Source organism: Gopherus evgoodei, chromosome 1 (genome assembly GCF_007399415.2).
Source record: "Gopherus evgoodei ecotype Sinaloan lineage chromosome 1, rGopEvg1_v1.p, whole genome shotgun sequence".
Classification (NCBI taxonomy): Eukaryota; Metazoa; Chordata; order Testudines; family Testudinidae; genus Gopherus; species Gopherus evgoodei.
Genome location: NC_044322.1, coordinates 94466780 through 94483734, shown reverse-complemented (window position 1 = coordinate 94483734; position 16955 = coordinate 94466780). Strand labels below are relative to the sequence as shown.

Here is a 16955-nt window from a genome sequence, read left to right as displayed (position 1 = left end):
ATAACACTTAAACAGAATGAACGGTGTGATGACAGCAGACAATGACGAAATTCACCCTAGTGTATTTGAGGAATTAGTTGAAGCAATCTGTGAATTATTAACTCTTGTCTTCAAGAATTCATGGAGGATGAATGACATCCCAGATGACTATAAAAAGATAAACGTAGTACCTCACTTCAAAAAGAGGAAAAAACAGGACCTGGGGAATTATAGACCACTCAGCCTGATACCTGTAGAGATACTGAAACAAATTTTTTAAATAATCAGTTTGCTCAAACCTATAGAAAAATAAGGTGATAATTAATAGCTAATATGGATTTCTCAAGAAAAATTGTGTCAAATCTAATTGCTTTCTTTGACAAGGTAACTGGTCTAGTGGTTGGAGGGGAAGCAATAGACATGATATATCTGGACTTTTTACATAATCCTACATGATATTCTCGTAAGCAAACTGGGGAAATGTAGTTTAGATGAAATTACTCTGAGGTGGGTGCATAACTTGTTGAAAAACTACTCAAGAATATTTATCAGTGGTTTGCTGTCAAACTCTGAAGACATATCAAGTAGGGTCTTGCAGGAAACGAGGTGAAGGGAGAAAGAAAAGGTAGGGGAGAAAAGGGTAAGAGGGACGGATGTGGAGTGAAACTGAGGTGAAAAGACTTTGGGGGAGGGGAGGAGAGGATCAAACAGCAAACCAGCACAGGGCAGAGAAAGTCCAATTAAAACTGTATAAGGTTCTCTGAATGTCCGGAGGACCAAAGGTCTCAGCTTTGGCTGCTTCTGCCACTATCAACTGGAGTCTCTGGTAGCTTCTCTCTGCAGTTTTCTCCAAAGGCCACATAGATTGGTGGGAAGCACCATCTGGGTTCTAAAGCCCTCCAGAGTGGGTGGATGGGTGGAGTGGAGTAATATAAACACACTAGCACAGTGGGGTTTAAGTTACCGTGAGGGCCGAACTCATTTTTTTCCCTGAGCATCTGCACATGATGAGTTTTGTGCAGATCACATGCATGGTAAAAATGTTTTGAAAATGTGACAAAGCAGATCTGTTTGAGTGGGAAAATCATTTTTAATTAAAAAACGCCTAATACGAGTGCTTGAGGGCACTGTGCAAAGTGGTGTACACTGAATTGTTTTCAAAAATGTTGTACATGCTTGAACTGTACTTTTCTTTAAACTTGTATTTTTGTATTTATTTTTAAGACCTACCAATGACCTAAGATATCCAATGAATTCAGAAAAAATGCACAATTTAGGATGGAGACCTAAAGTTCCTTGGAAGGAAGGAATAAAGAAAACAAGTATGCTACATTTAATATCTGTAACTCACTTGAGGGTGGTGATTTGGGAGTAAAGAAGTAGAGAATATTTTGGTTTTGAAATTTAGTGTTACCTTATGAGCAGCTAAAATTAGAATGCTGCTGAGCTTACTTTTTCAAACTAGCCAGTAGAACTGATTCCTCTTTAAGTAGCTTATGTGCCTATTAGTATTTTTTTTTTTAAAGAAACCCATTAAGTCACCTTAATTTAAAAGCAGGGGCAAAAATAAAGTAGACATTTTGATATGATACAATAGTATCTTGGTTAAGGACTTCACTGAAGATTCCAAATATTATTAGCTATATATGTCACAGAATGCAATTTATGTACAACTATACTACTGCTGTGTTAGCTTCCTTGTGGTATCTGGAAAAGGGTACAAATATTCCTATCTATCAGTTTCTCTGTTTAATTTGATCTATGTCTTAAATTCAACCTTCTCGTTTATGCTAGTTGAATGGTACAGAGACAATTTTCGCAACTGGAAGAATGCGGAGAAAGCTTTGGAACCCTTTCCTGTGACAGAACTATTTGCACAGCTTGATGTGCCGTAGGGAGGAAGAGAGAACATAAAGGAAATTCATCCTCTCTCCTCGTGACCATGTCTTCTGTACAGAAACTTGCAGTCAAGTGACCAAGACAAAGTCTTCTCATATTTCAAGATGCATGGACAATTATGAATTCACAGCTGTAAATAAGGAACAAAATGGGAAAGATTTTCAGAGCTTTTTAATACTTGATTTTGTAGATCAGTTTTCAGTGCAATATCCTTAAATTTTTTATAGAAATTTATTTTAAATAACTGTATGAAGGATTTTTATAACACTATACATTGATACACTTGATTTTAAACCTGTTTTGTTCACTTTGACTAAGAAACATTTTTGAATACAACTCTTGGTATTTTTGATGAAAATATGTTGTTGGTGTGTTTAAGTTCAGAAATGCATCAGATGTACAAGACAGGTCATCACTTCTTATACTTGTTCCATCACGTTAGCTACAAAATTATATTTTGTGTTCAGATGTTTAATCATTAAGGAGCCAAATGTTCTTGCTCTACCAAAGGTGTACAGAATCACCAAAAGGTAGAGATGAGATCTAAATGGTTAGTCTATTTCCCTACCATTGCAGTATTTGTTCTCCATAGATAACTATTTTAGAACATTGTCTAGTCTAATTTTAAATGTCTTAAATAGCATGTATCACCTGTCTTGGGAAATTATCATCAACCTAATAGATCTTTCATGAAGCTTGTATTTAAGTTCATTCCATTATCTGTCTACATTATTTTCAAAGGATTTTGTCACTGTGATCATTATCCAGTTATTACCTCTTGTATTACCCCAAATAATTTCTTTCTCCTTAATGTTTACAATTGGAATGTTTGGAAAAACTTGAATACTAAGTTTGTTACAGTATTTAAAATGTTATAATGTTCCATAATATGAAGAATATTTTTGGCCATAGGGATAAAAGCTAAATAGTTTTGTTTCACTGAGTTGTGGGATGGTTTGCATTATCAGAGTTTAGATTATCTTATCAATGAAACATTGCTTGTAAGTAAAACTTCCTTGTAAATTACCTTTTTTTTATAGAAGGGAGAAATATCCTGTATTTTCACATAAAATTCAGTAGAAAACTGTAATTATGGAAAAGCTGCTAATATGGATTTTTCAATGTCAACATTTGAATATAAAGTGCTTGTCTAACTCAATTATTTTTCTGTTATTCATGAGGTGGTTCAATTTGTGCCTCTCTTGGTAAAAAGTTAAATGATGACATTATATATTAACTGAATCTTCCAGGGACCTTGAAGAGTAGCCCTAAGTCAAGAGCAAGACATTACCGACTCTTGGAGATAACAAGGATGTGAATAAGTAGAGAGAGCATTACATGGTCAACAGGGAAATTGTTTCATAAACTATTTTAATACAGGCTCTTGCTTGTAACACTAAACACATAAGGAATGGAAAAAGCCAAGGTTTTTGTAGAGAACAAGATAGTGAGATAATATATTTTATTGGACCAACTGCTGTTTGGTGGAAGGGACAAGCTTTTGAGCTTCACAGCGCTGTTCCTCTGGTCTGTAGAGGGTAACCACAGTGTCAGATCTAAATGCAAGGAGAGACATATTGTTAAGCATAAGGTTTGCACATGTTGTAGGAGATGACTTAATTTTAAGTCGGCAATGAATAGCTCTGCAGTCGTAGGACGATGGAATGTTAAGCAGCAGAGTGTGTTACAAATTATTGTAATGAGTACTATAATCAGTGTCTTTGTTAAGTTCATGGTTTGTAGTGTCTTGCAGAGTTACGAATTTAAGGTCTCAGACTCATCTTTTGAGGTTTCCTTTGAGGATGAGGACTCGGAGGCTGGATATGGAGTGATTGCATTGTGAAGTGTTCACCCACGGGTGATACAATATTTTTGTCTTGTCTGATTGTGCTGCTTGAGTTCATTAGAGAGCACAGTGATTGTCTGATTTCCTCCACATAGTCATTGGGGCATTTGATATATTGGGTGAGGTATACCCCATTTTGTGATAGGTGTATGTAGGACCTATGGATTTTAAAAAGTGTGTGTGTTTTTTGGGGGGAGGGACAGGGATTATTGGTTATCATGGCAGTGGAGCTATGACTGCAGGTTTTGCATCTGTTCTGGCAGGGTCTTGTGCTGCTTTGAGTTGATGTGTCCTGGTCAGTGAGGACCTTGCTTCTGGTGATGAGGTTGGGTTGTTTGAAGGCCAGAAGAGGGGATTTGGGAAAGATTTCTTTCAGGATGTGATCCCCATCAAATATGGGTTGTACTTATTTGCTGCCCCAAATAGGTTCTGTTGTGAGGTTGGGAGGTGACAATTAGGGATGTGCAGGAAGTGTTTTTTTCCCCTCTGTACTGAAGCAGTCTCTCCTGGGATATTTGGGTGGCTCATTCCATGCTGCAGTCTACTTCTTGGGTGGAGTGTCTGTGTTTGGCGAAGGCAAAAACTGCAGAGGTATTAATTGTCCACTTCATTTTAAATGGTCACTACAACATGTATGAACCCCTTATGCTTAATAGTCTGTCCCAGTTTGCATTTAGCTTGGACACTCTGGTTACCTTCCCCAGACCTGAAGAAATGCTCTGTGAAGCTCAAAAACTTGTCCCTTCCACCACCAGCAGCTTGTCCAATAAAAGATATTAACTCACCTACCTTGTCTCTCTCATATCAAGGCACCAACACTGCAAACTAGTTTTTAATAGTAATGTCAGTTCGTTATCCTTGATCTTGGAAACTGCAGCTCCCTAATCTGTAGTCTCCATAAATTCTGGATCCCTCACCTCTGTCACGTGCTGCTATTCTGCACTTACTTGTCTGCACCCAGACTTATGATCACATCAACTTGTACTCAAACAGTTTCACTGCCTCTTTAATCACTTCAAGATGCAATTCAAAATGGTTTGCCTTGGCAAATAGGCTACCAGTTGGTGCTATGGTTCTGTGATGTCTCACAAGCTCAGCATCATCTACCTGGGTCAGATTTTGGACTAGAGGCCTCCAGGAGAAGTCCTAATGTTGATTAAGTAGGTGATATTCATCCTTCTGCCGGGGCACTGGTTCAGTATTGACGTCATAATGCTGCAGGACTGGGTACTGCAATGCAGAGGAGATGTTATTGAGTACATGGCCACTTTTTGTGTGAAAGAACTATTACTTTTGCAAGAGTAGAGATCTTGTGGCTTGATTGAATTCTGCTTGGTATTTATAATTCTCATTTTCAGCTGGATGTTGATCTGCTTCTCCAGTCACACAGTTGGGCTTGTGTGAACAAATAGAGATTCACCCCGCAGATAAATTTGTATCATTGGAGGCTTCTCCCTTTTACTAAACGAGGTTTCCTAGTGCTTCTAACTTGATTTTGAGGAGGTGGTGGTGGTATCTTGTTTTTCATAGTTATTGCAGACATCCCACCTATCTGAAGGGCAGAACATCAAGGAGAAGGGGCTTGTCTGGTCTCCTTCCCCTTGTTATTGCTGTCACTGTTTTTTCTGTGGTACACTTCCTTGGCAGTTAAATTGCCTGGTACATGTTGAACCTTACAAGCTTGATGTAGCTGGTTTCTGGTCTTTCTCTGTGGGATTGTGGCAGGTAACTCCCATGTCTTTCCTGTAGGGAGTTTCTAAAATGATTTTGTCCTTAGAAAGCAGTTCAGTCTTGGGAACAGGAGTGGATTAAATCTCCTTTCTCTTAAGGCATAGGTAGCTGACATAATTTTTTTAAGGCTAGAAGTGACCACTGTGAACATGTAGGTCAGAGTTTCTCTACCTTTGGGTCAGGACTCAAAACTGGATCACCAGAATGTGTTAAAGGGTTGCAGGACAAGCTGGGCTCAGCCCTCCACTCCGGGACTTGCCACCTGCTGCACAAGGTTAAGTCACTCAAGGTTGGTCCAGTCACCCCTCCCTCATGATGACGGGGCTGACTGGGCCAAATTCAAGTTACTGGAACGAAAACCCCACGTACCAGATTGCAACACCATTCTCACAAATTGAGCTTGGCCAGCCTCCTGTGAAGGAAGCCAGGCCAAACCTGAGTAGCAATGTAACCTAGCTTGCTGTAATGCCCAGAGTGGGGAACCACGTCCAGCCACCCCTCTGGGACAGTAGCCGGGAGGAAGCAGTTGTTATCCTATTCTCCAGTCCTGGCCCCCTGTTGTACCACCTTGCAGCTGGGTGACACCCTGTGTTCTGAACCCCTATCTGTCTTCCCAGTCTGGGCCCCTCAAAAGTAGCCCTCCTCTGCAGCTGGGCAACTCTCCCTCTATCACGCTACCCATCCTGGACTCCAGCCTCCCAGATCTTCCCCCCATTTTATCCCCATGTAGGGGCTGTTTTCTGGGGTGCTATTTGGTTACCAGCCTCCATATCCTTCCCCAGAATCCCCAGCTCCTTCCTTAGTGCACCCTCAGACCCCTACTCTCTCCACTTTACCTCCAGGCTCCAAACCCTCCCTTTCCCTTTGCCCTTCGTGGGATGTGTATATTTGGGGGAAGGGTAGTCTTGGCTCTTTGCCCCTCCACCAGTTGCATCTGGAATCTTAACTTTGAACCCTATAACCCCCTGCTAGACCCCTGAAGGTGAGGGGGGCATTGGATTTTTGGAGGCCTCAGAGTCACAACAGGCCACAAGATTTACAAATGGGTTCTGACCTCAAAAATTTGCTTGTCTAGTCTGACCTGTATAACATGGGCCAAAGGACTTCCTTCAGTTAATTCCTCTTTGAACTAGAGCATATCTTTTAGAAAAACATCCAATCTTGATTGAAAAAATGCTAGTGATGGAAAATCCACCACCTCCCTTAGTAAATTGTTTGTGGTTAATTACCCTCTCTGTTAAAAATGATGCCTTATTTTTTATCTGAATTTATCTAACTTCAAATTTTTGTTCCTCACAGTTACTTATAAACTGTTATCAAGTCACCCTCTAAGCATCCCTTTCATAAGCTAAGTAGATGGATTCAAGGAGCTCAATCACCGTAAGGTGGGTTTTCCAGTCCTTTAATCATTGATATGGCTCTTAGCTGAGCTCTGTTCAATTCATCAACATCCTTCTTGAGTTGTGAACACCAGTACTGGATGTGGTATTCCAGTAGCGGTCGCCTCAGTGCCAAATACAGATGTAATACAGCCTCCCAACTCCTACTCGAGGTTCCCCTGTTTATACATCCAAGGATCACATTGGTCCTTTTGACCACAGTGTGACAATGACAACTCATTTGTGGTTGATTTTTCCACTATGACTTCCAAGTCTTTTTCAGCATTACTGCATTTTAGGATAGAATCCTCCATCCTGTAAGTATGACAGACCTTCTTCCTAGTTATATAGCTTTACACTTCACATATTAAAACACACACAGTTTGCTTGCACTAGACTTACCATGTAATCTAGATTTCTCAGTATCAATGACCTGTCCTCGTTATTTACCACTCCTCCAGTCTTTGTCATGTGCAAACTTCATCAGTTATTTTTGTTTCCAGGTCATTTATAAAAATGTAAAATGATAAAAATGATAATAGCATAGGGCCAAGAATTGGTCCCTATGGGACCCTACTAGAGCCCCTTGGTCGATGACCACTTATAATTACCCAGTTCTTACTCTGTTTAGGATCCAGTTTTGCTGGATTTTTGGGGTTGAGGAACCTTCTAAAGTTAAGGTACTTCAAGGAGTGGGAGTTCAGGAGGAGACTTATGGGAGATATTTGGGGAGGCTGCAGACCTGTCAGCCTGTGTTGTGCTTGACATAACACTTGTAGATTATATCTTTGAACATAGACAAGGAAGAGTACTACAATCCCACCCCTCTATTAGAACCTCCTAAGGCATGGGCAGTGCTTATATGGGGAGGGAGACAGACACTGGTGACAGACACGAAAGGGAGCCGAATCTGCTTGTCATGGTATAATTCCCCACTCTGATCCTTAGCGTCCAAAAGATGGGGTACCAGCATGAATTCCTCTAAGCTCAATTACCAGCTTAGTACTTGTAGCGCTGCCACCAACCAGGAATTCCAGTGCCTGGTACACTCTGGTCCCCCCCAAAACCTTGCCCAGGGACCCCCAAGACCCAGTCCTTCTGGATCTTAACACAAGGGAAGTAAACCCTTTCCCTCACCATTGCCTCTCCCAGGCTTCCCCTGCCTGGGTTACCCTGGAAGATCACTCTGATTCAAACTCCTTGAATCTTAAAACAGAAAGGAAAATCCACCTTCCCCCCTCCTTCTCTCTCCCTCTCCCTGAGAGAGAAAGTAATCCTAACACAGAGAAATTTAACCTTTCTCTCTCCCTTCCCTCCTTTCTCCCCACCAATTCCCTGGTGGCTCCAGACCCAGTCCCTTGGGGTCTCACCAGAATAAAAAACAATCAGATTCTTAAACAAGAAAAGCTTTTAATTAAAGAGAGAAAAAAACAGTAAAAATTCTTTGTAAATTTAAAAAATGGAATAGGTACAGGGTCTTTCAGCTATAGACACTGGGAATACCCTCCCAGCTTAAGTATACAAGTACAAATTAAAATCTTTTCAGCAAAATACCAATTTGAACTCCTTCCAGCCAAATACACATTTGCAAATAAAGAAAACAACCATAAGCCTAACTCGCTTTATCTACCTAGTACTCACTATTCTGAACTTAAAGAGCCTGTATCGGAGAGATTGGAGAGAAACCTGGTTGCACATCTGGTCCCTCTGAGCCCCCAGAGTGAACAACAACCAAAATCTAACAGCACACGCAAAAACTTCCGTCCCTCAAGATTTGACAGTATTCCTGTCCCCTGACTGGTTCTCTGGTCAGGTGACAGCCAGGCTTACAGAACTTGTTAACCCTTCACAGGCAAAAGAGATATAAAGTACTTCTGTTCTATTAACTCCTACTATCTGTTTATGACACTGCTCTTCTGAGAAAAGGGGTTTTCCTTTTCTATATTTCCCCCTACCATTTTTCTAGTATTTTCTCTCTGAAGCATTACCTTCAGGGGCAGCTCTATGTTTTTTGCCACCCCAAGCATGGCAGACAGGTGGCCTTCAGCAGCATGCGTGGATTTGGCAGCATTTCTGCGGTTGATCTACTGGTCCCGTGCCTTTGGCATACCCATTGCCAAAGCCACGGGACCGGAGGACCTCCCGCAGGCATGCTGCTGAAGCCTGCCTTACTACCTCCCTCCCTGCAACCGGCACGCTTCCCCCCGCAGCTTGCTGCCCCAGGCACGCGCTTGCTGCGCTGGTGCCTGGAGCCATCTCGGTTACGTTACTCCCCTTGGGGTAATACCAGTTAATCTGAGTAAGCTAACATATTTGTGCATGCTATTCAGGTCACATCACAAACATTTGTTCCAGGATACATGATTGTGACTCAGCCTAGGATGAAGCACAAGTGTTTGTGAAGTGTCCAGGCTAGCATGTTAGCTAACTTGAAATAACTGGCAATCAAATATACAGAACTTCTCCCCCCCCCGCCTCCCCCTCCCCACAAAAAAAAGACTCCATAGGGTAGGAATCCAAGGAGGCAGATTTAAAGTTGCATGGCTGTGCTGTGTGGGAAGTATCACTTTAACTCTGCATTTCATGACTTTTCCATGTTTGTGTTTTGGGAATTAAGCTCATAGTCTAGAAGGACACAAGAAGCACAGGATTCAGTGCCAGTAACCTAACACCTCATTAACAAAGTTCTTGCAGGTGTATGGGGCTAAATACATTAGACTAAAAATAGCACTAAACAATCATGTTAAATCTCATCCTTTAAAAAAGGATTTTTTAAAAATGTTCAGGAAGAATTACTTCATCATCTTCAGGAGCCATATATTTTAGGCAGTTTAGATATTTCAAATGGCTGCTTTTGTAAACTGCCCTACAAAATTGTATTTCTTCATTTGTTCTCACTGCAGCAGCTCCATAAGTTGAGATGGGAAACATTTACAGTTACTGCACCTCGGTGTAGCAGAAGGATCCGGTCAGCCTTGGGAGACAGGAACCATCATGTGTTTAAAAATTTACTTTGCAAGAAAAGTGACTCCTGAAGCAGCCACCAAATCAAAAATGGCTAGAGGTGGAAGGATGTGTTGGAGAAATCCCACTCATCTCTATCACTGTTGAAAGGTGTCCTAAACAAAGAGATCTGAACTTGAACTGTTAGCTTAGCCCAGTGGTACGTGTACCCCAGGGGGTACTCAGAGGTCTTCCAGGGAGTACTCCACTCATCTAGATAGTATTTCTTAACATGGGGATTGCAGCCCCAGGGAGGTTGAGAGATGGGTTTGGGGCGGGTAGCAAATCCAGGGCTGGCATTAGGAAATGACAAGCAGGGTAATTGTCTGGTGTTCCATGCTATAGGGTGCCCCGTGAAGTTAAGTTACATGTTTCAGCCCTGCTTCAGACAAGGCTCACAAATGGAAAGACAGGCTCAAGTAACACACAAATATACATACAATATTTATATTCCAATCAATTTATTTGATAACTATTTTGTAAAAATGAGAAAGTAAGCAATTCAGTAATAGTGTGCTGTGAGACTTTTGTGTTTTTTAGGTCTGATTTTGTAAGCAAGTGAAACTTTTTTAAGCAAGGTGAAACTTGGAGTATGCAAGACAAATCAGACACCTGAAAGGGTTATAGTCATCTAGAAAGGTTGAGAACCACCGACTTAGCCAAGTGGTATAATTGTCATGTGAGTAATATTACTGAAATGAGGTTGGATAGGATTTTCAAAAGTGCCTAAGTGACTTATGAGCAAAAGTTCTATTGAAGGTCAGTGAGTCTAAGTCAGTTAGGCACTTCTGAAAATCCTAACCCAAGTTGTGCTTTTAAAAATCCCACCTTTCAACCACTTCCTGCTCTCCTTGTCTCAATGTTCTCAAGCATCAGTTTCCCCATTTCTCTTCCCCTGTCACCTGCTTGTTAGATTCAGCAGGTCAGGTTGCCATGTCAGGGAAATGTCCTCAGAATATTTTGTTTCACCTTTAGCACACCTGCTTCTACTAGGGAAGGAGGAGAATAAATGGTCCTCTAGTGTCCTGCTGGTGTAGAGAAGTGTAACATATTACATGACAAGTTGAAATCATAGCAATGAATACTGAACACAGCAAGGGAATTATGCACAGCAGTTCAGAATTATGCTCCTTGCAGTAAAAGGTTGGTCTTGTGATTAAAGAAATGGAGTGTGATTTGAGGGAGTTGGTTCCATTGCCAGGTCTCTCTCTGCCTCTGTTTCCCATCTTTAAAATGAGGATAATAACTCTTCCTTTCTCCCATGCTTTGTCTGTCTTGTTTATTTAGATTGTATGCACTTTGGGAATAGGGATTCTCTCTGTTCGTACAACACCTAGTATGAGGGGACCCCATTCTTGGCTGGTGCCTCTGCATGGTATCACAATGCAAATAACAGTAGCAGGAATGGCTTTGCCCACCTTAATTACCCTGCACTATAAACTGTAAAATATATTATTGTAACCCAAGAAAATTTTAATGCCAACTGGCATTGGTTTAATGCCAACCAGTTGGAATTTTAATGCCAACTGATTTTGGTGTTACATTCTGGTTCCCCTAAGAATGTCTGTGAGGTCTTAAATGAAAGCCAAGGTCACGCTAAGTCATTAATATTGTTGTGAAATGTATGTACAGATACTATGTAAGAAGTTATGTTTACTTATACTGAAAATATGTTTTTAAAGTCTGTATCAAGGTATCAGTCACAAGCAAAGGTGAAAGACAGTTTTTCCATCAGACAGGAGATAAGAAAATGTATACCTCTCTGTCAGGCTGTAACACTTAATACACTAGATGCCTATTTACACATGAAGTCAATAGGAAAGCAGCACACAGGAAAAACAAGCCATGGATGGTTATCCTGTCTCTCTGAATACAGACAATGAACATTGGGTGTATATTTAGGAAAGAAAGAAGAGACTCCCTCATCCTGCACCTAAACAAAAAATGGGCAGTGCAATTACATTCATGAACATGGGATTTCAGCCAAGCTTGGTTGAAAACACTGCAAAGGACTTGGGATTAGATAACCTCCTGTCTAAAGACGCTTAACCTGTTTGTTTAGTTTAGAAAGCAAGTTACAATTCTATGTTTTATATGTAACCATTTGTTTCCAATAGTCTTCATCATTATCGTCTGAATCTCTAGTTTTTAATGGTATATTTGTAGTGAAAACAGGAATAAGTTTATCTCAGTGCTGTATTGTTAAACAAATTGCTGGTCCTGAGCTGAATCTTACAAGCATGGTGTGTGCACGACAGACCTGGTATTTCTGTGAGTGTCCAGTGGATAAGGGATAAGAGACTACAGGAGATGGCTTCAGAGGGACTCAGGTGCACTAATTGTTAATCTGCAAGGGAAAGTAAGGGCTGGTATAGCCCAGAGGAGAGTGCTTGGCTAGCTATAACAGGCTGGTGGTGGCAGGGAACTTATACCCAGTTTAGCACAAGTAAGACTCCCTCTCACTGAGGCTGGGGTTAAGAAGGTACTCAGAGTCCTGGGTACCCATCACTATTATACTATCAACTGAGCTTACCTTTTCAAGTGAGTTTTGCATACACACTACCCAAAGTCAGCTTCCCCCTTCTTCGGCTATCCCTTGATACAAGGGTGAAGTCTGCCAAGGGGGTTCATTGCTGAGCTTTTAGGTGGCTGAGGAGCCCTATTTGTGCCCTGCAGATTTTCCCACAGCTGTAATCTTGGAGGAGACATAGTTGTTGGCTGGACTGTTGTGCACTTTCCTCCTTTGTTGCTTCTCTGTCTCATGAGCACGTCTGTTCTCAAAGTGAGCTGTGGGTCAGTGTATGGTGTGGCGCCACTGTGTTCTGTTCCATGACAGGTCCTCCCAGTTTGTTGGGTTGATGCCTCCCTTTTAAGGTGTACTTTCAGTATGTCTTCGAAGTGCTTTTTCTGCCCTTCACAAGCCCTTCTTCCCTGACTTCACTGAGAGAAGAGTACTTGCTTTGGGAGGCGAGTGCCAGGCATATGTACGGAGTTGGTGTTTCATGACCTGCGCTTCCACACTGCTGATGTTGGCTGCAGAGAGAATGCTGATATACCTGCTATTGACTGTAACAAATACAAACATTTTAGAAAGGTCAGAGCCAGTCAATCGGCCTTTTTTGCTCTGAATGTAATGGGTGTGAAAACTCTCACGTAAATAGTGTTTCAAATTTTATGAGTACGGTCACATATGCTTTAGAGTTTAAAAAGATTCTAAAGATTACAAGATTATGCCAGCTGGTTTTGAACAAGCCAGTCATAACCAGGGCAATGGAAAATTATGAAAAGAATATGAGATGTCAAGATTTGTATTTTGTCATAAGCAATTGCTGCTTTAGAGCACCTTTCTACTAAGCAAAGTGAGAGTCTTTTTCCCTCTCCACAATTGAAATCTTCCACCTGTTTTTCTTTTGTTTTGTTCTTGAGATGTCGTCTTGAGCAACCACTGATCACGTCCTCAGCATTTCTAGTTCTGAAAGTGTATATCACATCTAGCGCTGCTATATGCAGAATGCTAGGGAAAGCAGTGGATAGCAAAAGAGCTCTCAAGGGGTAGTGGGATAGCTTGAGAAAGCTGATGCTTGGGCTAAAGCTTAAAAGAAAGATATACATGAGATGACATATGCCTCCATGTTCTTCTCTAGAGGCTGCCTGGGTGGAGGCTGTGGTGCATTGCTTCCTCTATCCCGCAGCCGACAGCAGGATCAGGACGGTAAGGCTTTTGAGGACTCACTCTCAGAAAGAGAGAAATCTCTCAGGCACCTTCACCAAGTTCTGCTCAAACCTCAGTAAACAACTACTCACCAATGGGCACAATTTCTGAGGCACAATTATACTCAGTGCAAGAGCCATCCCTAAAAGCACACATTCCTTCCCCCTTGGTAAGACAAATATCAATTCTTTTTAATTATTTCATTGATGCTTCAACAATGTGCTTGGTCCATTGCAGTAATAATAATATTAATACCTTATGCTTCATACTGCTTTTCAGCCGTGGGTCCCAAAGCACTTTACAGAGGAGGTCAATATCATTATCTCTTTTATGAAGAGGGAAACCGAGGCATAGAAATGACATGTCTTGCCCAAAGTCACCCAGCAGACTAATGGCAAAGACATGACTAGAGCTTAAGTCAGGGGTCCCCAATGTGGTGCCCATGGGTGCCATGGTGCCCCCCGGGGCATCTAAGTGCGCCCACGTACTGGCTGGCAGATGAGCTTCCACCAAAATTCGGCAGTATTTCAGCGGCGACGCCTCTGGATGATGCCGTTTGTCGGTAGCATTTTGGCGGATGCTTATCCACCTCCACAGTCCTCCACGGCTCGTTGTCTGGCGCCTGCCAGACGAAAAAGGTTGGGGACCACTGACTTAAGTTATCTGTAACCAAGCCTAGCATGCTGTCTTCTAGTACAAATCAAAGCCACGCGCCCATCCCCTAAGGCACTTACAGGCTAACTGCAGATGCAATGAGGGGAGTAACAGGGCAATGTGGAGGAAGAGAACAGGGCAACCCTCAATAAAATTATTTGGATGCTTAGAGCTGCCTAGTTCTCGGAAAGATGGAACAACCCTGCATCCCTGAAGTATCCCATCTTCAATGCAGGTTCTTCTTGCTTGGTACTTACATTCGTCCATTATGTGGGTTTCCTGTGATAGCATCCACCTTTGTCACCGTGCATGGTGCCCGCATTGGACAATCTCTATCAGAGATGACATGTCTGGGAGTGGTCTCTTTCGCGCCACCCATCCCTGGAAAGAAGAAAGTGATGGGCTCATCAACAGGGCCGGCTCCAGCTTTTCTGCCACCCCAAGTGGAAAAAAAAAAAGCAGCACTTCGGCGGCAGCTCAGTCACGCCGCTTCCTCTGCGGCAGTTTGGTGGTGGGTCCTCCCTCCCTTCCTCATCGGCTGCAATTTGGCGGCAGCTCAAAGAGAAAGAGAGGGAATGAGGGACCGAATTACTGCCGAGGACCCGGACGTGCCGCCCAGATACCAGACAGAGTGCCGGCCCTGCTAATCAACAACCTAAGCAGCCAAACAGAAGGTTGAGTAAAGTGATGGGATTTACCCAACTGAAATATAAACAGTGCAACCTCTCCCAGTCTGATCCTTCTGGAATGCTGTGAGTTGCAAATGTGGAAGTAGAGCAAGAACTGACAGGATTGGAAGGGGATTTCAATGCAAACAGTCCCTTCTGTGAGCAAGAGTCAGGCTAGCTGTAACCCTAATAACGTGAGACTTGTAGAAGGGAGGATTGTGCAAGGCGAGTGGGGAAAAAACTATGCGAGAAGTTGTTGCGACCTTGTGTTAAAGTGTGGAGTGAAGACTATAGTCTAAATAGAAGTGAGAAAAATAAGATATCAGGATGACCTATGTATAAACAAAATGCAGCTGTTGCTCATTATTGTATGTAACAAAAGGTATAAATGCTTGCTGTAATTGTTTACCTCTAGAGAGACTTGCCCATGTGGGGGAAACCCTGTGTCTTTAGTGCACTCTCTCCCTCCATGCAATTGCTAGACCCAGCCAGAGAGTGAGGACTATGTTTTTCACTGACACAAATAAATGCACAGGGATGTGAGATCCAGATATGAGTTGCCCCAGCTCTACCTACTCCCACATGCACGTGCATAAAGCCCTGTAGCTTTATATTATTGGAATGATCATATATATTGAAATAAATGTATACACTGAGAATAAGCTGTGTTTTTGCAAATATGTGGAGTTAGACTTGTAAATAAACCTAGGAACTGGTGCAGAGCTCTACATACAAAACATACATGTAGCTGGAGCATTAGGTAATAAATCAAGCCCTTTGAGATATTGAAGGAAAAAGTACTCTACATGTTCCTAAGACCAGAGGGTCAGGGGCTGGGCACTGTCAAGCTGGCCAACTCTCTCCCCACTTCTCATGCACCTGGTACTGTTTGAGTTATCAGGGAAAAAAATAAAGGCATTAAAAGCGTTGTGCTATGAAAAAACTTCACACTTCATTCATGTTTTGATAACTCCCAAAATGGCCGTACAGACCTGATCAGCCTTTAAACAACACCAAAAATCAAAGCAAGTATTTTGGGACTCAGGAGCAATACAAGAAATTTTATTGCTAAAGACCTTTTTTTCCTCCAGCAAATTATATGCATCTGGATATAGAGGAGTATAATGAAAGGATTTTTATATTGCTATTAATCATAATTTTCTATATATAGTAAGGCAAAATGTATTTGCAGGGATCTCTTGGTGAATATTGTCTTTGCTATAGTCTATGTGATAGGTAATAGATGTGTTTAGCAGCAACTGGCTTTTTTATTTCAAGCACTGATCTGTTTTATTTACATAAAGTGTGTCTATCTCAAAAACAATGAGAATGTGCAAAAAAAAGTCTTTCCTGGGGCTTTCTTGCGTGTGTGTCACGCTGATGGTGGAGAGGGGGGTGCCTACACAAACACTTCATTATGTAATTTAATACATGGGAAACACTAACTAGTTTAGTAGCTGCTGAAGGGCAGAGACTGTATAGTTCCTTGTATTTTCCCCACACTGAGTATTTAATACTTATAAATTGTTCTTTGTTAACACATATAAAACAGCTATAAGGAGATGTTGACCACGGTGAAATGACTTTTCACAGAGTCCCAGAAATCAATTGAGCATGAGCCGAAATAGCTCAGTTGGGAGAGCGTTAGACTGAAGATCTAAAGGTCCCTGGTTCGATCCCGGGTTTCGGCAGATGAATTTTGCTTTTGTGCGAAGTGACTCTTCACTGTTCTCCCCTCCCCCAGCAGCTGAAACCGAGGTGGGGACTAGCCCCGGCTATAGGCGCAGAGAGGCTGGGGAGCGGTACTCCCCCTAGCCCGGGGAAAGGGCATTTCTGGGCTGGAGTCGGGGTAGAAGGGGGTGGCGGCAGGCCCCCGGCGGGCGCTGCAGTGTCAGAGGCAGCAGCCAGCGGCAGCGCCGAGCTCCGCGTGTCCCGGGGCCGAGAGGAGGAAAGTTGCTGGCACCGGGGCCACCTGTGGGTGGGCGCGGGGCGGGTGTTCCCCGCTGGCTGGGCCATGCTAGCGCCCCCTCCCCAGGGCTGTGGGGTTAAAGGCCTTTAATCCTCTAAGGTATTTCGGCTCCTAA

General features: G+C 42.3%; 1 protein-coding gene and 1 non-coding gene across 4 annotated transcripts in view; both read left to right on the top strand.

Annotated features, from left to right (window-relative positions):
* The window catches only part of TGDS (TDP-glucose 4,6-dehydratase), a 31716-nt gene extending 28679 nt beyond the window's left edge, over nt 1–3037 (top strand). For all 3 annotated transcript variants that reach the window (XM_030567398.1, XM_030567416.1, XM_030567407.1), the window contains 2 exons: nt 1204–1301; nt 1774–3037. In XM_030567398.1, the coding sequence (XP_030423258.1) occupies nt 1204–1301; nt 1774–1874 (199 nt within the window). In that variant the 3' untranslated portion in view covers nt 1875–3037. The remainder of the gene's footprint in view (nt 1–1203; nt 1302–1773) is intronic.
* Nucleotides 3038–16489: 13452 nt separating this feature from the next.
* TRNAF-GAA lies at nt 16490–16562 on the top strand. The gene has a single exon. It is a non-coding gene; the product is annotated as a tRNA-Phe (tRNA).
* Nucleotides 16563–16955: the final 393 nt, after the last annotated feature.